Genomic DNA, 23,078 nt, shown 5'->3' with positions numbered 1-23,078 from the left:
AGCTGGTCGGACCGGCGCGCTGTGCGCAAAAATCCGACTGTGCCGCGTAGTCAGCGCGCGCATCCTCGGACGCGTAGACGCGAAAACTCACCTTTCTCGTCCGGTCAAGACCCCCCTCCTCCCCACCGTCAACAGCGCGTCTCCCGTCCACGAACTCCACTCCCCCCGCCATCCCCGCGCTCGCCCCCGAACCCACCGCGCTCCCCCTCCGCCCGCATCCGTACCCGTCGCACCCTTACCCAGCCGACCCCAACCTGCTCGAACCTCCCCAATCTGACCCACCCTCGTCCATGCCGCCCATCGACGGCTGCAGCGTGCCCGGGAAGGAGCCGACGTCGAGCCTCGTCGTGAGCTGGATGGCCTCCCCGGCCGTGCCGCGAGCGAGCTGGGCGTGGTTCAGCGACCGGTGCACGAGCTCCTTCTCAGTGTTCAGCACGGCAAGGAACGAGCAGATCTCGACTGTGTGCGAATGTGGATGCGAGGTCAGCAGGCGCGTAAGAAGGAACAGAAGGAGAAGAAGGAGAGGGAGAGGGAGCAGAAGAACAGAGATACACACGCTGGTAGAAGACCCAGACCATGGCAACAAACACATAGCTCGCCGGAACCACGCCGAACTGCTCGCCGGCGGTCAGCGGCTACTGCTGCCGGGCTGTACGGAGGAGGGGGTGGCTCACGACGATGATGCTGCAGATCGAGAGAATGCTGTGTGCGCCGACGGTCAGCGTCAAGACCGCGCAGAGGGACGGCGCAGGATGGCACACACACGTTGAGCGAGCCTGTGCTGAGTGCAAATACCACGATGGTCCGGATCAACAGGTCCAATCTGAGGAGCGAACGGCTGCGTTGAGCATCTACAAGATGAACTAGTAGGCGCACGACGCGGACCGTTTGATCCCAGAGTAAAACCGCAAGAATGACACGAAGACGGCGAAGGAAATCATGAAGTCGACGATGATCTGCGCACCGGACGCGAGGAGAAAGGTCCACTGGCGAGTTGTTCAAGCTCTGTCAGACGAGCAACAGGATGAAATCACAGCACGGCGAACGCTCACAGTCAAATGCGCTCCTGGAATTTGCCAGAAGAAGTCCAAGCGGGCCCTGCGACACGTCAGCTCACGTTCTAAAGAAAGTGTAGGAGACACTGTCGCTCACGAGCGGATGCCGAAGACTTGACTCGCGTATAAGCAAGTCAGCGCCGATGGAAAACCAATCAAGCGAAACGTACTCACAGAGGGACACTGCAACCACTAGCAGCGTCAAGGCAGCACCCTGAGAGAGTCGGAAGTTGTACGTCATTCGTGGTGAAAAAAACGCAGGTACGAACCAGAATGATCAAGATGAGATATCGCTTGCGGTTGACTGGAAGAGCATGGTCAGCGCGAGACGTGGGCAGATCGCGAGGCTCACATTTCCAGATCCTGTAGAAGTATCCACTGCGGTGTGGTGCTCGTGTGAGCATTTGACCTTGCATACCCAACCGAGGTTCGTACTTACAACCGGACCATGCAGCTGCTAATGTCCTGCGACGGAGAAGGGCGAGTATGTCAGAAGCTGGCCTGGGTATTTTCTAGCAACAGCTATCGCTCACCGAAGCTATGGTATTTGCCTGCAAGGTCAACGACACACGTGAGCACGGACGCGGCAGGGGTTCACGGAGAGACGCACCGCGTAAGCCTTCGTGGAGCCGAAGATGGCGGCGAAGTTACCCCTTCCGACGACAACGTATCTGCCCAGGAGATATGAGGAGAGCACGGCTTGTACGGTGCCCAACAGCCTGGCATGGGGAAAGCGGCATAAGACTTCCCGCGGCGGCTCTGCGGCCTGCAGAAGTACAGGCTCACCATAACGCCACGACCTATAAACGCCTGTCCAACCTGACTATATGCGCACAAGACCGAACGAAGACTCACGTAGTAGACCATCCACTTCCTCAGGCTCAACCCGTCGAGCCTCCGAAAGTACCAGAACAGCTGGCCGGTCGTCGCGCCATAGAGCCTGTCGTCGCGCGCCGCGCGTCAGCAGCGTGAAGTCGCGATCGAGAAACACGTGGCAACACACGCGAGCGAGACGCCGAGTCCGACGAGCTCGGCGCCGATCGTCAAGTCGAGGGAAGGGGGTGCCCGCAGCGAGTGCGAGTCGGACATTCGACGGGATGCTGGGGGCGTCGCGGCGAGCGATCCTCATCCGTCCGCAGCCAGCGGAGAATGGCGGTGGGGGCTCGGTGCGTGTCGGTGCGCGTCGGGCCCCGGCGAGACTGGATACAGAGGGCGACGGCGAGGTGAGAGGTCGCCGAGCTGTGCCAGACCGAGAGAGAGAGAGAACGGGTGCGCGGAGAACGGATGCGTCGAGCGGTGTGGACGGAGGAGCACAGAGAGGAAAATCGGAAGCCAAAAGAGGTTGAGGCCCTACTTACGGGCGCGACGACAGGGACGATGGCGATATTTAAGGGGAACGACATTCGTGTGCAGTCTAAGGACGACGGCCTGTCAGCAACAATCCAACAGCCGAAAGAAGCCTTCCGAGTCGCTCGTCATCCCTCTCCCGACAATTGCCGAACACGGTAATGTCGACGCTCGAGTGATCGTTTGACCTTCGCCACTTCGTCAGCTCGACGCCGACGGAACGAACTGGCGAGTAAGTAGACGATACCGCACCATAGCGGCCAGTAAGATCTAAGCCGCGTACAAACCTCAACGTTCAACCTCAGTTGCCGAGTCTACTTGAAAGTTGAAGGTGAAGCTCAGGTCCAGAGTAAGTTCGCGTCGACCGCCTCGAGAATCGATGAGACTTTGGCCGACCCAGCTCTCCGTCCGCACCCCCTCCGACGCGCGCGCGTCCAGGCGCGCAGTGCGCATCGGCGCATCAGCGCTCAGCGCCGCGGGTGGCAGGGCGAGACGGAGAAGTGCAGCCGCTTGGTTTGATGGAGCGGATGAACGGGAGGGCGGAACGGAGGGAGGGCGGAGCAAGGCCCGAGACGCGCTCGCGGAGAGGACTGTAACGGTCCACGGAGGTAAGTAGAGAGAAATATATAAGCCGCCTACGCCATTTGATACCTCCAGTCGCAACGTTGTGTAAGCGACCGCGACGGCTCGACAGAGGTGACCGTGGCGGGACCGGGGTCCTTTCCCATCGGGTGGCGGCCGGCGCGTCGCGAGGCCTGGGCCGCCAGCCCAGCGCCACTCGTGTCCGTCCCTCTCGGAGGCTCGAGCGATACGCGCTGGGCTCCGAGTCATCCCCATAGAAATCGGTTGTACTTATGATAGTCATGGTAGTTGACGCACAATCCAGTCGCCCCGTCGAGAGAGACGTCCGGTGCAGACGCTACACGATCAACGAAAGGAAGTCTGCAGCCCAAGACGCACTCATGGGAGGATTGAAAGGTGACGTCGACAAGGCCAAAAGGAACGAGGCTCGGCGCATTGAGATTGAAGTGGGTAGAGAAGTGCTGTCTGGCCGTCGTAAGGCTAGCAACTTTGTCGTTGACCCCGTATCTGATGAGCATGTTTGACAGCTTTGGGGGAGAACAGATGACCCCCGATCTACGCAGAGCCTGAGATCCAAGACATGATAAATGAGGAGATGGAGGAGGAGTGGAGAGCGGAGGTCGTGGACCGAGAGGTGGTGGAGATGACGGCGAAAGCCAGGAGACGCTGGTCGATCGGTCGTTCAAAGGCGTCAAGAACAACTTTGCGCAGAGCGGGCCGGGTGCGCGTGCGCTTTGTGAGTTCCCCCGAGAGCGTAGACGTGACACTCCGCTGTTGGAAAAATACGTATGGTATGCATCCCCTGACTCTGCATCACCTTGTCACTCTCCCACTAACATCTTCCACCTTTCCAGCTTCGATGAAGAGCGCTCACAGAACACGACTGCAACCCTAAGAAAAACTTGAGGGAGCCAAAACATGGCACATACCAGTTCGAGTTCGAGCGTCTAATATCCGAGGGAGGTCAGAGCAGAAAGCGAGAAGATAAAGATACAGTGATATATCACAAGAACCACTGGCCAAAATCCCAACGCAGAGTCTCTGGGATGATCCCAATCCCAGGGTGGATGCCTCAGACAGATGTACAGATGCGCCACCAGTGGGTGCACATGCGAGGCTCCCGGCGGCCCCGGACATATCGCCTGTGACGTCTGAGCGAGGCAAGGCAAGACGCAAGCACTTCTCCCCCGCCAGCAATCGGAGCAATGAGGCGTCGAGGCTCACGGGACGGTTCTACGTTTCAAATCCAGTGATTTCACCTCCTGCGAATCGAGCACCGGGCACTAGAAGAGCGACTAAGACGCCAGGACGGATCGTTATCCGCCCCAGCGTCAGCACGCCATACGTGCTCAAGTGAGATGTTCGATCTATACAGATGGGGAGCCAAGATGTCGGCACGGGGTGCAAAGGAACACTTCAGCGTGCACGCTGCACCCCACCAGTATAGATACGAGAAGAGAGATGGACGCGTAGGGCTTCGCAGCGTTCTGCGATGCATCATGGCCCGCCAGTCATGCAGCGCGCACAGCGTGCGGTGCGCAGCGTGTTCGAGAGGTCTCCGGATTGGGCAGGCGGCCGAGAGAAAAGATGACGGAATGCAAACAGAACGCAACGTGCCTCGTGTAGAGATCTACTTCGAGAGATCGGGCGAGAAGCCACGACGGAGGTGGAAATGGAGGCGGACGGCCCGCGGTGGGTGCTTTGTTGTCCCTCCCCCGGGCCGCGCGTTATGTATGGCGCACGGAAATTGGGGATCTGCGATCGTCAAATCGTCAGCGTGGGCTCATGCACGACGCATCGGCGGCACCAGAGCACTGTGAGCCATACCTGCACGCAATGGACGGCGCGGGCGGGCCAGAGCCACACGCAGGACAACAACGATGCCTGTGGACTAGCTCGCCACGTTTTCCGTTCTCCGTCGCCATCCCATCTAAACTCCCAGCACCTGCCCACTGTCCACCCTTCATCTCCCTTGCGCTAGCCCTGCGCGCCGCGCACAATGGACGGCGATGCGTTCATCCAACGCCACCACCAGCACCAACACGCACCCGCCTATATGCGTCCCCGCCCTGCGCCAGCATCCATTACCGCATACAGGTCGCACGCGCTGCACCTGCACCACACCGCGCGCCCGGTCCGTGTGGACATAGCCCCAGTCCAGTATCTAGATCTCCACGCATCGCCGCAGAGGGGAGAGAGAGACGCACCTGACTCCCGGTTGCGAGTGCAAGGCGCAGAAACAGCAACCGTACTTGAGAAAAGGCCGTACGGATGGGGAAGGTGGCGACGGTGGCGACCAGACCCGCGGGGGATGGGCGTCGGGAACAGGAGGAGTGCACGGAGCAGAGCGCGAGCGTGTCCGTGCGCGCGCTCCGAACCGTGGGAGCTCCGCTTGGAGGCGGTGGGGAGTTCGACTCCGCTACTTGACAAAACCCGCGCTGGTTCCCGTTCTATAGACTATCATGCAAGACAGACTTCGAGTCTCACCGACATCTCGCCATTGACATGCATCAATGCATCATCCCTCGTGATTGATGGGTGCGGTCCACTCGAAGAACTCGGAGTCGAGACGACCGCTGCTGTATCAAACCCGCTCCATAAAGCAAGTCGCATGTGCCGTAGGCTCCGCGATCACCAACTCTCGTCTCTAAGCGTTTGCACGCCGTGATTGAGCAGCACCGGCTGATCCGCGCACACCCCTGCGCAGGTGTCCGGGACTCCGAGGCTGTCCTTGTCTTATCGCACCGCCGCGCTGCGTCGCATGCACCCACTTGCCATGGGCATCTCCAGCGCACGCCCACAAACTAAGGTTTGAACATACCCGTGCCGAGCAAGGTTCGCGCCCCCTCCTGATCCCTGCAAAGCCTACCCGACACACCATCTCCTCCGTCAGACCAAGCTGCTGTTCGCAATCCAATCGCCCTGCCACCCGCGGCCTCCTCTGCGTCTGCACCCAAAGCCGGCGCCGCGTTCTCGCTCAGGCCGGCGTCAAGCGCACGCCGGTCGAGGGCCATCGACATCGACAAAACACACAACAAACGACATGCGTCGATCGTCCTCGGCGCGGAGCGCTCCCTCCGCGGCGTCGGAATCACAGTTCCTTACATAATTGAGATCTTGAGATCTCGTCCCCGCGCCCGACGCAGCTGCCTTCTTCCGTCCCCTCTCCAAAACACGTGCAGACGCGCGGCACGCGTCGTCCGCCTTCGACGCTGGTGCTATGCGCACATGTGTCTGACGTCATGCGTCCATGTCTTGGTGCATGCCCCCCGCCTGCTTCCCGCCGCGCGGGCGACACGGGTGGGGCGGATGCACACGCATCACGAGGCCCCACCCACTCAGCGCTGCTCGCGTCCGTCTCCCTTGAGGCTCGAGCGATACACGCTGGGCTCGGAGAGTCGGATGTTACTGCGGACGTCCGTTACACGCGAGAGCCGCAGACCGTCGTATTCATGAGGGGAGAGGCTATGGCTACTGTAGGTCCGTGTGCGGAGGCGGCATAGAGGTGTGGGGTACCGACGGCTCAGGATCGTCGTAGAAGGGGCGAGAGCGCGGGGTAGATACGGAGGTCGAGATCAACAGAGTGAGGAGGGCGACGAATTCTAACGAGAAAAAGAAGACTAACGTGCAGTAGAAGTTCCGTATGCAAGGCGTAAAAAAGCCAGGCTAAGGTATGCGTCAGTACAGGTGAGACGCGCGGGGGATGCGACATGCGAGAGCTGATGCGACGAGAGCAGAAACGCAGGGGGCACGCGCTTGGCAGAAATGCGAGGTTGCAGCCTCCCAGAGTGCGACCCATCGGTCTACCGCGCTACATGGAGAATTCCAACTGTACCGCGTAGTCAGCGCGCGCATCGTCGGAGGCGCAGACGCGAAAATTCACCATTCTTGTCCGGGCAAGGCCCCCCTCCTCCCCACCGTCCACAGCGCATCTCCCATCAGCAAACTCCGCCCCTCTCAGCTCTATCCCCTTCCCCCTCCCCGCGCCCGTCCCCGAACCCACCGCGATTCCCCTCCGCTCGTACCTGTACCCGTCACACCCTTGCCCAGCCGACCCCAACCGGCTCGACCCTCCCCAATCTGACCCGCCCTCCTCTATGCCGCCCATCGACGGCTGCAGCGTGCCAGCACACGAGCCGACGTCGAGCCTCGTCGTGAACTGGATCGTCTCCCCAGCTGTGCCACGCGCGAGCTGCGCGTGGGTCAGCGACTCGTGCACGAGCTCCTTCTCGGCGTTGAGCACGGCGAGGAACGAGCAGATCTCCACTGCGTGCGGATGCAGATGGGAGGTCAGCAGGCGCGGAAGAAGGGGGAGGGGCACGCACGCTGGCAGAAGACCCAGACCGTGGCGACGAACACATAGCTCGCCGGAAGCACGCTGAACTGCTCGCGGCCGATCAGCGGCTGCGGCCGGGTCAGGCCGACGGAGGAGAGCGTGGCTTACGAGGATGATGCTGCAGGTCGAAAGGAGACTGTGTATGCCAACGATCAGTATCGACGCCGCGCGGATTGAGCGCGTGAGACGGTACGCACACGTTCAGCGAGCCCGTGCTGAGTGCAAAGATCACGATGGTCCGGATCAACAGGTCTAATCTGAGCGAACGACTATGTTGAGCATCTCCACAATGAACGACTCGGCGCGCGGAGCGTACCTTTTGACCCCAGAGTAGAACCGCAGGAAGGAAGCGAAGACGGCGAAGGAGATCATGAAGTCGACCACGATCTGCGCGGCGGACGCGAGGAAGAACGTCCACTAGCGAGTCGTTCAAAGTCTGTCAGACGAGCAACAGGATGAGACCACAGCACAGCCAACGCTCACGGTCAAATGCGCTCCTGGAATTTGCCAGAGGAAATCCAAGCGGGCCCTGCGAGACGTCAGCTTACGTTCCGAAGGACGTGCAAGAGACACTGTCGCTTACGAGCCGATGCCGAAGACTTCACTCGCGTACAAGCAAGGAGTCAGTGCCGATGGGAAAATAAACGGGTGAAGCGCACTCACAAAGGGTCAGTGCGGTCACTAGCAGTGTCAAGACAGCACCCTGACAGAGCCACAAGTTGTACGTCATCCATGGTGAAAAAAAGCAAGTACGAACCAGAATGATCAAGGCGAGATATCGCTTCTGGTTGACTGGAAGAGCATGGATCAGCGCGAGACGTGGGCAGATTGCGAGGCTCACATTTCCAGATCCTGTAAAAGTATCCACTGCGGTGTGGTGCTCTCATGAGCATGTGACAGAGCACAACTCACCGAGATTCGTACTTACAACCGGACCATGCAGCTGCTGAAGTCCTGTGATGGAGAAGAGCGAGTATGTCAGAAGCTGGTCTGGGCGTTATCGAGCCACACCTATCGCTCACCGACGTTATGGCATTTGCCTGCAAGGCCAACGACACATGTGAGCACCGACGCGACAGCTGGGGGTTCACGGAGGGACGCACTGCGTAAACCTTGGTGGAGCCGAAAATGGCGGCGGGATTACCCCTTCCGACGACAACGTATCTGCCCACGAGACATGAGGAGATCACGACTTGCATGGTTCCCAGCAACCTGGCATCGGGAAAGCGGCATAAGACTTCCCGCAGCGACTCTGCAGGATTACAAGCTCACCATAACACTAAGACCTATAAACGTCCCAAGGCCGAGCACATGTTCAGCCTGGCCGCATGCGCACAAGAACGAACGAAGACTCACGTAGTAGACCATCCACTTCCTCAGGCTCAACCCGTCGAGCCTCCGAAAGTACCAGAACAGCTGGCCGGTCGTCGCGCCATAGAATCTGTTCGCCGCGCGTCAGCGGCGTGACGTCGCGATTGGTAACAGGCTGGTGACGCACGCGAGCGAAACGCCGAGTCCGACGAGCTCGGCGCCGATCGTCAGGTCAAGAGAAGAGGGCGTCGGCAGCGGGAACGAGTGGGACATTCGACGGGGTGCGGGGTGGGGAGCGGCGAGCGATCCTCATCCGTCCGCAGCCGGCGGAGAGAGTGTGGGGGCGGGAGCTTAGTGCGCGTCGGTGCGCGTCGCGCCACGGCGAGATCGGATGCGGAGTGCCAGAGATCCTCAGACCGAGAGAGACAGAGACAGAACGGCCGCGCGGAAAACGGGTGCGTTGAGCGGTGTGGATGGAGGAGCGCAGAGAGGAAAATTGGAGGCCAAGAGAGGTGGAGGCCCTACTTATGGGCGCGACAACAGGGACGACGGTGATCTTTAAAAGGAACGACATTCGTGCGCAGTCTAAGGACGACGGCCTGTCCATGTCAGCAACAATCCAACAGCCGAAAGACGCCATCCGAGTCGCGCGTCATCCCTCTCCCGAGTCCCGACGCTGTGCCGAATATGGTAGTGTAGACGCTCAGCGGGTGGCGGCTCGATGTGGACGGAACGAGTCTGCTTGAAAGTTGACGTTGAAAGTTGAAGCTCAGGTCCAGGTTAAGTTCGCGTCGACCGCCTCTAGTATCGATGAGACTGTGGCCGACCCAGCTCTCCCTCCGCGCCCTCTCCTCGGACGCGCGCGCCTCCACGCGCGCCGGCGCAACCCGATGGGAAAGGACCCACGGTCCCGCCGCGGTCATCTCTAAGTATTTTCTGGTCCAAGTCGAGCCGTCGCGGTCGCTTACGCAGCGTTACGACCGGAGGTATCAAATAGCGCAGGCGACTTATATATTCCTCTCTACCTTCGTGGACCGTTACAGCCCTCTCCGCGAGCGCGTCTCGGGCCCTCCTCCGCTCTCCCCCATTCCGCTCTCCCGTTCATCAAACCATCAAACCAAGCGGCTGCACTTCTCCGTCTCGCCCTGCCACCCCCGTCCGCATTCTAATCGCCCTGCCACCCGCGGCGGCGAGCGCTGATGCGCACTGCGCGTCGCGAGGCCCCGCCTGCTCAGCGCCACTCGTGTCCGTCCCTCTCGGAGGCTCGAGCGATACGAGTCACCCCTACGGACGTCGTTTCCACTTAAGATAGTCATGTTTGACGAAGCGAAAGTCGACGTACTTGATGTCCTCAAGTCCCATTGAGGTTGGCGTACAATTCAGTCGCTTCGTCGAGAGAGACATCCGGTGCGGACGCTACGCGGTCAACGAAGGCAAGTCTACAGCCCAAGACCCACTCTTGGGAGGATTGAATGTTTGTGTCGACAGGGCCAAAGGGAACGAGGCTCGGCGCATCGAGATTGCGGTGGGTGGAGAATTACTGTCTCACCGTCGTGAGGCCAGCAACTTTGTCGTTAACCCCGTATACCTTGATGAGCAGATGTTTAACAGCTTCGGGGGGAACAAATAACCTCCTATGTACACCGAGGAGATCCAATACAAGATGTCATATAGAGGGTGGGCTGAGAGTGGTGAGTGGTTGTCGTGTACCGACAGGTGGTGGAGACGACGGCGAAGGCCAGGAGACTCTAGTTGAACGTTGAACGTTGATCAGTCAGTCGTCCAAGGGCGTCAAGAACGACGTTGCGCAGCCAGAGCGGGCCGGGCACGCGTGCGCTTTGGCGTCCAGGCTCGCGGGACGTTGCAAATCCAGTGGGTCCGCACGTCGGGACCGTCCCGGTTTTCACCTCCTGCGAACCGAGCACAGTGCACTAGAAGAGCGACTGAGACGCCAGAACGGATCGTTATCACATATACTCAAGTGAGATGCTCGATCTATACAGATGGGGAGCCAAGATATCGGCACGGGGGTGCAGAGGAATCAGCGTGCCACCCCATCAGCACAAAGACGACAAGATCCCTGTACGCGTGCGTTCTGCGGTGCATCGTGGCCCGCCACTCATGCAGCGTGCAAGCAGAGGAACGACGAAGATGTTGGGGTGGGTGAGGCGCGCACAGCGTGTGGTGCGCAGCGTATTCGAGAGGTCTCCGGATTGGGCAGGCGGCTGAGAGGGAAGATGACGAAATGCATACAGAACGCAACGTGCCTCGTGTAGAGATCGGGCGAGAAGCCACGACGGAGGTGGAAGTGGGGGGTGGACGGCCCGCATCGTGTGCTTTGTTGTCCCTTCCCCGGGACACGCGTTGTGTATATATGGCGCACGGACATTGGGGATCTGCGATCATCAAATCATCAGTGTGGGCTCATGCACGACGCATCGGCGCAGCAAAGGCGGCACCAGAGCACTGTGAGCCATACCTGCACATGATGGACGACGCGGGTACAGCGCAGGAGCGTGCGGACTAGCTCGCAACGTTGTCCATCCTCCGTCGCCATCCATCCAAACTCCCAGCACCTGCCCACTGTCCACCCATGTTCCACCCATCAACGGGCCCCAGCGCGCAGCGCACGATGGACGGTAATGTGTTCATCCAACGCCATCACCAGCAACAACACACACCCGCCTATATGCGTCCCCGCCCCAGCATCCATGACCATCTCCAGGCTGCGCGCGCTGCACCTACGCCACACCGTGCGCCCGGTCCGTGTGGACATAGCCCCAGTCCAGTGTCCAGATGTCCACGCATCGCCGCAGAGGAGAGACGCACCTGAGTCCCGGGTGCGGGTGCAGAGCGCGGATACACCTACAGCACTTGAGCAGAGGGCACACGGATGGGGAAGGTGGCGATGGTGGGACAGAAGATGGGCGTCGGGAAGAAGAGCGTGGGCGGTGTGCGCGGAGCAGAGCGTGTCCGTGCGCGCGCTCCGAGCCGTGGGAGCTCCGCTTGGGTGGGGAGTTCGACTCCGCTACTCGACAGAACCCGACGCCGGTTCCCGTTCTATCATGCAAGACAGACTCCGAGTCTCCTCGACATCTCGCCATTAACGTGCATCATCCCTCGTGATTGAATATTGATGGGTGCGGTCCACTCAAAGTCGAGACGACCGCTGCTGTATCAAACCCGCTCCATAAAGCAAGTCGCATGTGCCGTGGGCTCTGCGATCACCAACCCTCGTCTCTCAGCGTTTGCACGCCGTGATTGAGCAGCACCGACTGATCCGCGCACACCCCCCCTGCGCAGGCCCTCTCCGAGGCTGTCCATGTCTTATCGCACCGCCGCGCTGCGCCGTATGCACCCCCCTGCGATGGCCACCCGGGCATCTCCAGCGCATGCCCACAGGCTAGGTTTGAACATACCCGTGCCGAGCAAGGTTCGCGTCACACCCTGATCCCTGCAAAGCCTACCCGACACACCGTCTCCTCCGTCAAACCAAGCTGCTGTTCGCAATCTAATCGCCCTGCCACCCGCGGCCTCCTCGGCGTCAAGCACCAGCGACAACGTCCCGCGCGCGGCGCCGCGTTCTCGCTCAGCGTCCGTCCGTCCGTCGCGACGACGAGATCGCAACGCGCGCCGATCGACGGTCAACCGGTCATCGCGAGACATCGACACATCAAACGACAGCCCGCGCGTCGTACTCGGCTCGGAGCGCTCCCTCCGCGGTTCCTTAGATCTCGCCTCCGCGCCCGACGCAGCTGCCTTCTTGTCACGCCCGCGCTTCGAAACACATGCAGACGCCGCAGCACGCCCCGGACAAGCGCGTCGTCGCCTTCGACGCTGGTGTGATGCGCGCATGTAAGCGGGAGCTGGATGCCATCGTGTTCATGAAGAGGAAAGAGGATGTGGCTATAGGCCCATGTGCGTAGGCGACATAGAGGTGTGGGGTACGGACGGCTCAGGATCGTCGTAGAAGCGGCGAGAGCGGGGGGGTAGACATTGACGGAGCGACGGACTCTAGCGAGAAAAGGAAGACTAACGTGCAGTAGAAGTACTGTATGCGAGGCGTAGAAAGGGCCCCCAGGGATTGCGAGGTATGCGTCAGTACAGATGCGACGTGCGAGGGCATGAGGGGAGAGGGAGAGGCTCGAAAGCAGATATGCAAAGGGTACGTTCTTGGTAGAGATGCGAGGTTGCAGTCATCCACTCAGTCCAGCGCCCTACACGGGAAGCTCTAACCAAACCGCATAGTTAGCACGCACATCCCAGGACGCACAAACGCAAAAACTCACCTTTCTTGTCCGGTCAAGACCCCCTTCCTCCTCAACCTCACTAGCACGCCTCCCATCCACAAACTCCACCCCCTTCCCTCCTCCCCCATTCACCTCAGAATCCACCACGCTTCCCCTCCGCCCATCCCCATGTCCGCGGCGCCGCGTTTTGAACCGGCCCGCCCCTCCCCCATCGAACCCCCCGACCCGGGGCCCGCCCTCCTCCCCGCCGGCGTCGACCGACGGCGGCGGCGTGCCCGGGAACGAGCCGAGCTCGACCCTCGTCGTGAACTGGATCGTCTCCCCGGCCGTGCCGCGCGCGAGCTGGGCGTGGTTCAGCGAGCGGTGCACGAGCTCCTTCTCGGCGTTGAGCACGGCGAGGAACGAGCAGATCTGGACTGCGCGCGGGGGTGGGGTCAGCGCACGGGCGGGCCAAAGAACAAGAGCGAGAGCGAGAGAGCGAGACACGCACGCTGGCACGAGACCCAGTACACGGCGATGAACACGTAGCTCATCGGAACCACGCTGAACTGTGCGCGGGTGCCGGGCGGTCAGCGGCGAGGGCGTGCGGGGGAGAGGGGGGCTTACGAGGATGATGCTGCAGGTCGAAAGGAGACTGTGTATGCCAACGATCAGTATCGACGCCGCGCAGATTGAGCGCTTGAGACGGTACGCACACGTTGAGCGAGCCCGTGCTGAGTGCAAAGACTACGATGGTCCGGATCAACAGGTCCAATCTGAGCGAACGACTATGTTGAGCATCTGCACAATGAACGACTCGGCGCGCGGAGCGTACCTTTTGACCCCAGAGTAGAACCGCAGGAAGGAAGCGAAGACGGCGAAGGAGATCATCGAGTCGACGGTGATCTGCGCACCGGCCGAGAGGAAGAACGTCCACTAGCGGGTCGTTCAAAGTCTGTCAGACGAGCATCGGGATGACTGCACAGCAGTGAACGCTCACGGTCAGATGCGCCTGCGGTATTTGCCAGAAGAATTCAAAGCGGGTTCTGCGACACGTCAGTTTACGTTCCAAAGGACGTGCCGGAGACAGCTCACGAGACGATGCCGAAGACTTCACCCGCGTACAAGCACGTCAGCGCCAATGGGGAAACCAATCGGGCGAAGCGCACTCACGAAGCGACAATGCAGTCACTAGCAATGTCAAGACAACACCCTGAAAAAACCACTTGTACGTCATCGATGGCGCAGAGACGCAGGTACGAACCAGAACAATCAAGATGAGATATCGCTGGCGGTTGACTGGAAGGTCATATCATAGGTTAGCGCGAGACGTGAGCAGATCGAGAGGCTCACATTTCCAGATCCTGTAGAAGTATCCACTGCGGTGTGGTGCCCGTGTGAGCATTTGACGTTGCATAGCCGAGGTTGGGACTTACAGCCGGACCATGGCGCTGCTGATGTCCTGCGATGGAGAACGACGAGTATGTAAGAGGCTGACGAGCGAGAAAACGCTATCGCTCACCGACGATATGGCATTTGCCTGCAAGCTAAATGTGAGCATGGACGCGGCAGGGATTCGTGGAGGGACGCACTGCGTAAAGCTTCGTGCAGCCGAAGAGGGCAGGAAGGTCACCTCTTCCGACTACGAGGTATCTGCTCAGCAGGTATGAGGAAAGCACGGCTTGCGCGGTTCCCAACGACCTCGCATCGCAAAAGCGGCATAAGACTCCCCGCAGCGGCTCTACAGAAGCATGGCACGCTCACCATAGCACCACGACCTATATGCACCCATCCAGCCTGACCGTATGCGCACAAGACCGAACGAAGACTCACGTAGTAGACCATCCACTTCCTCAGGCTCAACCCGTCGAGCTTCCGGAAGTACCAGAACAGTTGGCCGGTCGTCGCGCCATAGAGCCTGTTCGCCGCGCGTCAGCGGCGTGAATTCGTAATCGGTAAAAGGCTAGTGACGTACGCGAGCGAGACGCCGAGTCCGACAAGCTCGGCGCCGATCGTCAGGTCAAGGGAAGAGGGCGTCGGCAGCGAGAACGGGTCGGACATTCGATGGGGTGCTGGGGGCGTCGCGGTGAGCGATCCTCAGGCCTCATCCGTCCGCGACCGGCGGAAAGTGGGAGCGGGGGCTCGGGGCGCGTCGGGCGGGCCGTGGCGGGATTGGATGCGGAGGACGACAGGGAAACTAGAGCAGGGCGGTCACCCAGATAGTGCCAGAGAACCTCGGAGGAGAGAGAGAGAACGGCTGCGCGGAGGAGAACGGATGGGTCGGAGCGTGAGGCGTGCTGTTGAGGGAGGATGGAGGAGGGAAACCCGGAAACCAAAGGAGGGTGACGCCCTGATCGAGGGCACGAGGACAGCTACTTGAAGAAACGACGCTGGGCAGCAGTCTAAAGACGAGGGCCCGGCAGCAGGAATCCAAGAACCGAAGAAGATGCCCGAGGTGCGAGTGGCGTGTGGCGTTGGGCGTTGTTCTCTGGATATGGTAATGTAGACGCTCGAAAGGCCCGAGTCGGTCCAACATCACGAAAATTGCAGCGAGAGGATCGTCAGCAGAGCGTGTGAGATCGAAATAAGTCTGCCAGATCATCATTTGTCCGCCCGGCCTTCTTGTGACGAATAACGACCCAATATCGTCGAACACGAGCAAGGGCGATCGGCGGTCAGTGGGAGGGCGATCCCGGACGGTCTTGCTGTGGGGGCAGTTTGATCTCGTTAGGTCTACTTCACGGTGGTCTTGGACCGTCTATGAGCCGACGGACAGGGCAGTATGGTCCCACATGGTCGGACCTCACGGAGCTTCTGGTCGGGCTCGGTCGAACGGCTACAGCCATTTGGTCGACATTGATCGGACCAACACGTGGTACGGTCGTACGCAAGGGATAGCTTGAGCATACATATAGAGACATTCGAACGACATAAATCAGAGACAGAATAATTATTGGACCGTTACTATACTAAAGCGTACATTATCTGACGATACAACAGACGACACAGCGACAACAGAAACGCACGAATACCTATGGCCATATGATAAGAGCTACCGGAGAAACACAACGGGATGGGAGAGGAGGACGCGCCATACAGGGCACCGTGCGCGGAGCAGGTAAGTTGTCACCTGTCAGGAGGTTCTGCAGCGTGACGTTGAGGTCGCCCTTGGAGACCAAGCAGTCGGCTGCATCGACGGCGATGGGGTCGGGGGGAAAGTGGTCGGCACATATCGCATGAGACGGAAGAGAGAGATGGACGCACCATTCCGCGCAACGTAGATCAACCTGCCGCCTCTCATCCAGGATATCACGATGTCGAACGTCGGGACGGAGTCAACCAGACCCATCGTCCAAGATCGGGTTCATCGCGCCTGTGGTGGGCGCGTTAATGGGGAGATTATATGCTGCGCAGTGGTGGTCGTAGATCAGATGAGTGGGACTCGCTACAATGCCGTACTTCCTCCGTGGGCCGGCGCATTGTTGTGTGGACGTTAGGTGAGAAAATGAGCAAGAAAGTGCTGTACGTACCGTGAGCTTGCGCCGAGGTCTTGTCGTAATTCGCCTCAGGTCAAATCCAGAAGGAATGCATGCACAGTAAAACCCACCGTTACCCGACGTGTCAATTAAGTGCGCATATAGCAGACAGATACTCACGGAGCATCGGCAGCAACCAGGTCAGAGCAGGTCAACATGACGATAATGGACGGGTCCGACTTGCGTTTGGGCTCAGCCCTCGTGCCCTGCGGTCGAAGGACTGGGTATATGCGCATAAAATGATGCATTGTCACGTACCAAAGCTTCCCAAGTGTTCTGTTTAACGCGGCCGTTGGCGGTGTCAGGTCCTGGCAGTGGAAGCATGTAACAGAGAGGATCATTGTGAGCAAATGAGATTCGGCAGGGCAAGTCATAAGGATATGGGTTGGGCTATATGACGATCGCACGAATGTGGGAGATGGTGGAGGGGAGAGGAGGACATGGGGGTTCGGGAAGTTCGCGCTTTGGCGTTTTTGAAACGCCCAGGGCCATGGTCACGTGGTTTGGACGTGTGTTGTGCCAAAGACCTCCATGACCTCACCCAGCATGTTCTCGATGCTTCCAGTGCCATCTAAGAACATCCGGAGGGTTTCGCCATCATTGGCGACTCGGAAAGTGGAAGAGAGTGCAGGGGAAGTTCGCATACGAGGCCGGCATGGCCGCGCACAACTTGCTGCATAGCAGCGATGAGAAACAAGGTGTCTAATATAATGAAGCTGAGACGAGCTCATCGCCCACTTGTGTACGGTTCAGTGGTTGGCGTACGGTCAAGTGCAGATCTTAGAAGGGTCGCGCACCGTCATCGCTCAGCCTGTGTCGGGTCCTACTCGGTCGGCCGACTGGTGCCGGGCCGGACACGGCTGACCATTACACCCCTCCTGTCAGATCATGGTCGACCATAAGCCTGTCTGCGCGATCATTGCCTGTCTTTTAGACGGCATGAGATCTGAAAACGTCTCTCCGTCGAATATATGATCATCTCTCGCTCTATGGCCGTCTGCATGATCATGCCCGGTGCCGTTAGGACATACTCTGATCTGCATCCGTCCCCGTGATCGCGCGGGATCGTCCGAGCGCAAGTTTCGTGATGAAAGCAGGCGTGAATCAAACATGTACAGATCTCGTGTTACCAGCTAGAAGATAATCACAGCCTCTGCTCACAGTTCCATATCCAGATTCAAGTGCATCTGCGATGGTGTGTGCGTCCACTCATTAATGGCAATGAAATAGCCGTCACATCCCCCTCGACCACGTAATACAGCTAAGGAGAGCGATGGACGTGAATCACCGAGCGGATTCCGGGGCGGGTGAACTGCTGATATTGAAGCAGACATGTCGCGGGACGCAATCAACCCTGCAAAGATGCGACATACATCAATGTAAGAAACCTTGTAGATTTCAGACGAAACACTCGTCGTTTTTTCTAGGATGTGCGCGCGCCGACAATCCTGGGGAGCAAAGACAGACATGCAGTGTTCCGGTTGTACTCAGCGTTAAACAGGCTCGAGTGGCTGGCCATCCCGGAAAACTCCCGTCACTTCGTCAGCTTGACGCGAGGACAACGAACTGGCGAGTAAGCGTGCGCACCACAGTGGTTAGTAAGTTCCAAGCGTCCCTACGAAGCTCAACGTCAGGTCCCTAGTTTAGTCGACAGTTGAAGCTCGGGTCCAGGCTGTTCGAGGCGTGAATATTTGAATTCTGCTCCGAGCCAGTTACAAGCACCGGATCCCCTGCGCACACGCCTCGGCTGCTCTCTCGTGCGTCACACCCTCGTCAACCCAACGGCGACCGCCTCCAGAATGGATGAGGCTCTGGCTGACCCAGCTCTCTCTCCTCGCCCGCACTCAACGCGCGCCAGCGGCCGCCCGCGTATGGGAAAAGGCCCGCGATCCCGCTGCGGCCACCTCCGACGTCCGTTACTTTTACAGCCCCGTCCCGCGACCACAACCGAGCGCGCCCCGGGCCATGTTCCGCTCTCCCTCCATTCCGCCCTCCGCTCTGCACGAACCCGCCATCAGACGAAATCACGCATGATCCATCCGCGCGCCGTCCACCACACCCCTCAAGGCCTCACCAGGGAGCTCGCCCTCCCAGTGCCGCTGCGTCCGTGTCGCTCTCCGTCATGTAAGTATAAACCTCGGAGGCCGCGAAGATCCGCACAGGCCCCTCCGCGCGCAGGCACCGTCCACGGAAGCTCACCGACCGAATTCCAGCCACATGCACCCGCGTGCCTGCTCTCGCAGGCTAAAGCCAAACGGACCATCCCCGCGCCCGCGCGCGGGCCGTTTACGTACCCCCGGTCCGCCGCCTTGCCCACGCGGAACGCGCGCACATAGACTCCAGGCCCTGGACCGGACCCCAGAGCCCGCCGAACGCCGGGAGGCGGGACGCTCCCCGTTCAGGCCTGCATGCGGGCGTTCCGCTCGCAGGTTCGCCGTTCCACAGCAGCAGCACTCCTGAGCCTGAGGCCTGAGTCCTGACAGTGCGACGTCGACGACGAGCCGGTCGAGCCCGCGCGTGCGTGCATGTGTGGCATCCGAGCCCTCCGCGCGTTGGGTGCCCGCCCGCGCTTCTGTGCCTCCGTCGCGCCTCGCGAGCCGCGCCACCGCTGCACTCCGCAGCGCGGCGTCCTAGCCAAAGAGCCAGACGCACCGCCGACCCTGCAGGCTGCGAGATAAGGACACCTAAGAACGCTCGAGAGTCGAGCCGTCCGTCGCTGGCGACGTCGTCCTTAGTACACAGGCTTCGCAACGAGCCGCGGCGGACGACCCCGCCCCGCGCAGCCCGAACCGCCACGCAGTCCAGCACCGCTCCCGCGCGCACGCGTTGCAACGCCTCTCGACTCGGGCCCGTGCACGGACTCGCGGGGGTTCGAGAGGCTCGAGGAGTTCTGGGGTGCACACTCCACCAAGGATCCTCGCGCCCCAGTCAGCAGAGTCCAGACAGGCTCAGCGCTCAGCGCTCGGCCAGCGCGCGGATCCAGCCGCTCGCAGTCTAGAGGTCCACGCGCGCACCGACAAACCACGCGAGGACGCCGAAGCTTCGACGTGCGTACGTACGAACGCGAGGGACCGCCGGGCCTCCCGAACCGTCGCCCTCAGCCTCTCGAGCCCCCGCGCGTCCTCACTGGATCCCACGCGCGCGCGCGGCGTGGGCGACGCCGTGCCACCAACGGTGCTTCCCTCCGACCCCCATCGGGCGCGGTTCGCGGGGCCCCGGGCCACGGTGTCCGGGTGCGGGAGGCCAGAGCGCCGGTCCGTGGTTCGATCCGCTTTATGGACGCAGCGCACGCGTCCTTGGATCTCTGCAGGGCCTCGAGCTTGAGCTTGCGCAACAGATGTTCGCCCAGACGCCACCGAGCGCAGGCCGCCCGCCGCCTGCACCGGACTGGTCCCGCGCCGCATCCCAACCGCCCCAGGATCCGCGCTCCTGCATACGACGTCCCCGCGCTCGTACTTTGCACTGCACACGAACACGCGAGGGGCTTTCGGCATGTAACGGGGATCTCCATTCTAACGCATGCGAAGGAACAATATGGTACAGGTACTGTACGACAGTAGACAACCGGCGCTGGCCGCCGGTGAGGGGCATACCCTATGCAGGCAAAGGAGAGACGGACGGGACGGCAGCGATCTATGCGACAGCGAGCGAGTCTCGGGATGGGGGCTGGGGCGGAGATGGAGACGAGGACGGATGAGGACAGTCCAGGTGGGAGAGACTCTGCACTGGGGCGAATTAGGGCTAGTGAGTCCAAGCAGTGAGAGCGTGGGGAGGTCGGGAACAAGGGTAAAGAGGAGGAGAGGGCTCGGCCAGGGGTCGGCCGAGCGCAGGGTGGATGGGGGAATAAGGGCGGCAAGGTATAAACAATCCGAAGGGTAACAGGGGTACAGGTATATCGACACGAAAGCACAGCGGAGTGGACACTAAAAGGTAACATAGGTACGACCGGCAGCAATCCAGTAATAATGATAGTACACAGCATAGGCGACAGTCGCAGACTACCAGGGAGAGGGACCGGACGAGAGACCAAAGGATTACAATGGGTAGACGACGACTCGTCTCAAAAAGTGGACAGGGTGAAGGGGCCGCCTGGCGACCTAGGCTCCATCTCGCGTGGGGCACGGAGCTGGAAGTCTGCGAAGTGCGTCAGCGCCAGCGGTCACTGAAAGGTACAAGAAAGTACTCACCACCATCCCTGAAGACCGGGTTGGCGCGACGAAGCTTGCGCTCGGCCTCCTCGCGCTCAAGCTCAAGCTCGTACGCGGGCTTGCACCCAGGAATGCGCTTGGTCACGTACTCCGGGATCGGCTTAGGCTCCCAACGTCCGCCACCAGTGGCCTTGCAGACGTTGCTGGCGATGCGAAGAGGGTACGCCTCGAGCTCGCCCAACAGTTCGGCGTCCGCAATAAGGACCGGGTTGTTCGGCAGTGGGGTGGTGGTGACGAGGGGAGAGGAGGGTGAGATGCGAGGCGAGGTGTGGGTCCGCCGGGGGCGAGGGCGCGGGGGCAGAGCATGGAGCGGGGAACTGTCGGAGGGGGTAGAAACGGAAGAGGACAGGGACGAGGAGCCCGAGGCGAAGCCGGTCTCAGACTCGCGCACGAGGGCAATGGGGCTCGCTTTGGAGATGACGGGAGACCTGGGCGACTTGCGCCCGTGGATCAGATCGTGGCAGTCATTGCACACGCGAGACTCGAGGACCTGAGACGTCGGCGAGTCGTAGACGATGATGGGAACATTGCGGGGCGGGTGAAAGAAGTTGAGGTTCGAGGTGTCGAGGAGGGAGGTGGTCTTGCTACTGCAATCACCACAGTACACACCGCCACACTTCCGGCAGTGCTGTCGCCAGGCAGAGCACGTTGAGCATAGAGAACAGAGCGGCGACAAGACGGCAGACTCACGTGTCTACGCTCCCAGATGGAGAAGTGCTTGCGGCAGGAGAAGGTATCGCAGTGGGCGGCCTGGGAGTCGGGCTGTGAAGAGAAACCCAACATTCAGTCACGTGAAATGGGTGGCGCAAACCACGATGGGAGCGGGGAAGACGCGACGCGAAGAAGAGCTGGTACTGACCTTCCAGAGTCGCTTGGGGAGAAGAACGGCCAAATGCTCGTTGCGCCTGGGACGAGTGTAGTCGGAGGGACCGGGTTCGGTGGGGGCGCAGGGCTCGGAAAAGATGGAGCGCGTGTCGTAGGAGGAACTCATCGAAGAGCTTCCAGGAGACGCGTCTGGAGGGAGGTGGTTAGGAGGCGAGAGGCGCGTCACGCGAGGCAACGTACCCTCAGAGGAGATGCTCGACGCGTCGTCGTGGCGGGGGACGCGATGGGCGGGGGGGAGGGAGGAAAGGCGGGAGGCAATGACAGCTGCAAGCGCCATGGCAGATATGTGACGAGGGGATAGGGACGGGGATGGGGAGGGTGGGGAGGACGGAGTGGCGTCGGGGGGGCGGGGAGGGGAGAGGGGGCCTCAGCAACGGAGGTGTCGCAGGGCACGGCGGGAATCCTCCGGATCGTTAAATATCGCCGACCACGCCCCCCGGGCAGACGCGCGGTGCTGGGTCCCTTCGCGCGGCACCCTCCTGCCCGATTCAAATAAGCTTTCTCTATCGCTGTTTCATCGCAACTTGCCGCCCCTCGGTCCAACCGTCGGACTATCCCTCCGGCGCCTGATCCTGTTTCTCCGCGTCTTGCGCGTGCCCCCACGCCTGGTGCCCCCGCCCCTCTCCCTCTCCCGCTGATGCGGCCGCTCAGCCAGGTGTCGCCCACCCCCTCCCCTCACAGGAGATCGCAAACGCCGGCGCGCTCGCATCTCCGCACATGCACGCCCTCCCCACACAGGGCGCAGTGAGACCCCAGCGCACACCCGCCGTCGCGACTCGCAACGCAACTTGTCGCAACGCCAACGGGCGACGACGCACCCGCGCACCGCGCACGGGCCACAGGCCGGCCGCCGTAGCCGGGACCTATCGGCGCTCGCGCGCATCGCCATCGCCATCTCCATCGGCCAGATCGGGCGCCCCCCTGGAGAGCCGCGCCCGCCCCCACGATCCCGGACCCCTGCGTGCTCCCACGTCACGCTCCCGGCCACGCTGCTCGCCTGCGTCGCGGCCCAATCGCAGGCCGCGCGCGCGGGGGCGAGGGGCCCGATGCGGACGCCTCTCAGGCCACGCCGCTCGCGGCCCCCACCGCGAGCGTGCCCCGGCTCCGGTGGGCGTGCGCGGATCTCCCACCGCCCCCGAGCTCCATCCGCGCCGCGCTCGCCCGCCCGCCTCTCTGCTCAGATCCCACCCGCGGCGGGGAGCGAGTGGGGAAGGGGGGAGAGAACGACAGAAAGGAAGCGGCGGCGTACGTACGTCGTCATCTGCGCGCGCGCCGGGGCGCGCGTGATGTCACGCTCCCCGCGCGTCCCACGAAACCGCAATTCACCTGCCTCGCGCCGGACCTTCGACGCTTCGAATCGGGCTCGCATTGCACCTCATTGAACGCTGCTCCAGTGGGGGGATCTGTTCGCGGGGCCGGTCCCCGCCCGACGCAGCGCGAGCTTCGGCTGGCGCCCCGCCGCGCGCCGTCGACGTCGATGGTTGCTTGGAACGCCTGGCGCGCGTCCGCTCCTCCCCTTCTCGATCGCCCTGCGAACTCTGGGGCCTCGCCGGGCAGCGATCGATCGAATGCGCGCGACCGTCCCGACC

At 61.1% G+C, this 23,078-nt stretch overlaps 4 protein-coding genes across 4 annotated transcripts; all 4 read right to left on the bottom strand.

Moving 5' to 3' along the window:
• Window positions 1-235: 235 nt before the first annotated feature.
• Window positions 236-2,144, bottom strand: BXZ73DRAFT_105559 (uncharacterized protein; the record flags this gene model as incomplete). Its single annotated transcript, XM_048016303.1, has 16 exons — window positions 236-459; window positions 557-614; window positions 675-702; window positions 764-823; window positions 886-986; window positions 1,053-1,098; window positions 1,153-1,168; window positions 1,230-1,269; window positions 1,325-1,359; window positions 1,408-1,433; window positions 1,495-1,520; window positions 1,589-1,606; window positions 1,666-1,774; window positions 1,842-1,855; window positions 1,911-1,995; window positions 2,059-2,144. 16 exons carry the CDS (start codon window positions 2,142-2,144, stop codon window positions 236-238), a joined length of 972 nt encoding a protein of 323 aa, XP_047873614.1.
• Window positions 2,145-6,455: 4,311 nt separating this feature from the next.
• On the bottom strand, window positions 6,456-8,904 carry BXZ73DRAFT_105558 (uncharacterized protein; the record flags this gene model as incomplete). Its single annotated transcript, XM_048016302.1, has 17 exons — window positions 6,456-6,650; window positions 7,126-7,250; window positions 7,310-7,388; window positions 7,429-7,456; window positions 7,518-7,577; window positions 7,637-7,737; window positions 7,804-7,849; window positions 7,904-7,919; window positions 7,984-8,023; window positions 8,078-8,112; window positions 8,162-8,187; window positions 8,249-8,274; window positions 8,343-8,360; window positions 8,424-8,532; window positions 8,593-8,606; window positions 8,677-8,761; window positions 8,819-8,904. 17 exons carry the CDS (start codon window positions 8,902-8,904, stop codon window positions 6,456-6,458), a joined length of 1,089 nt encoding a protein of 362 aa, XP_047873613.1.
• Window positions 8,905-12,835: 3,931 nt separating this feature from the next.
• On the bottom strand, window positions 12,836-14,921 carry BXZ73DRAFT_105557 (uncharacterized protein; the record flags this gene model as incomplete). The annotated part of the gene is made up of 17 exons (XM_048016301.1): window positions 12,836-12,862; window positions 13,107-13,297; window positions 13,372-13,429; window positions 13,488-13,515; window positions 13,577-13,636; window positions 13,696-13,796; window positions 13,861-13,906; window positions 13,956-13,971; window positions 14,034-14,073; window positions 14,125-14,159; window positions 14,214-14,239; window positions 14,297-14,322; window positions 14,383-14,400; window positions 14,453-14,561; window positions 14,625-14,638; window positions 14,694-14,778; window positions 14,836-14,921. 17 exons carry the CDS (start codon window positions 14,919-14,921, stop codon window positions 12,836-12,838), a joined length of 966 nt encoding a protein of 321 aa, XP_047873612.1.
• Window positions 14,922-20,456: 5,535 nt separating this feature from the next.
• Window positions 20,457-21,595, bottom strand: BXZ73DRAFT_53377 (FYVE-domain-containing protein; the record flags this gene model as incomplete). The annotated part of the gene is made up of 4 exons (XM_048020993.1): window positions 20,457-20,530; window positions 20,584-21,232; window positions 21,295-21,366; window positions 21,464-21,595. The coding sequence occupies 4 exons, from the start codon at window positions 21,593-21,595 to the stop codon at window positions 20,457-20,459; spliced, it is 927 nt and encodes a 308-aa protein (XP_047873611.1).
• Window positions 21,596-23,078: the final 1,483 nt, after the last annotated feature.

Source organism: Epithele typhae, assembly GCF_022376455.1.
Source record: "Epithele typhae strain CBS 203.58 chromosome Unknown BXZ73scaffold_67, whole genome shotgun sequence".
NCBI lineage: Eukaryota > Fungi > Basidiomycota > Agaricomycetes > Polyporales > Epitheliaceae > Epithele > Epithele typhae.
The sequence above is the reverse complement of the archived record's forward strand: the minus strand, read 5'-3'. Positions and strand labels throughout refer to the sequence as shown.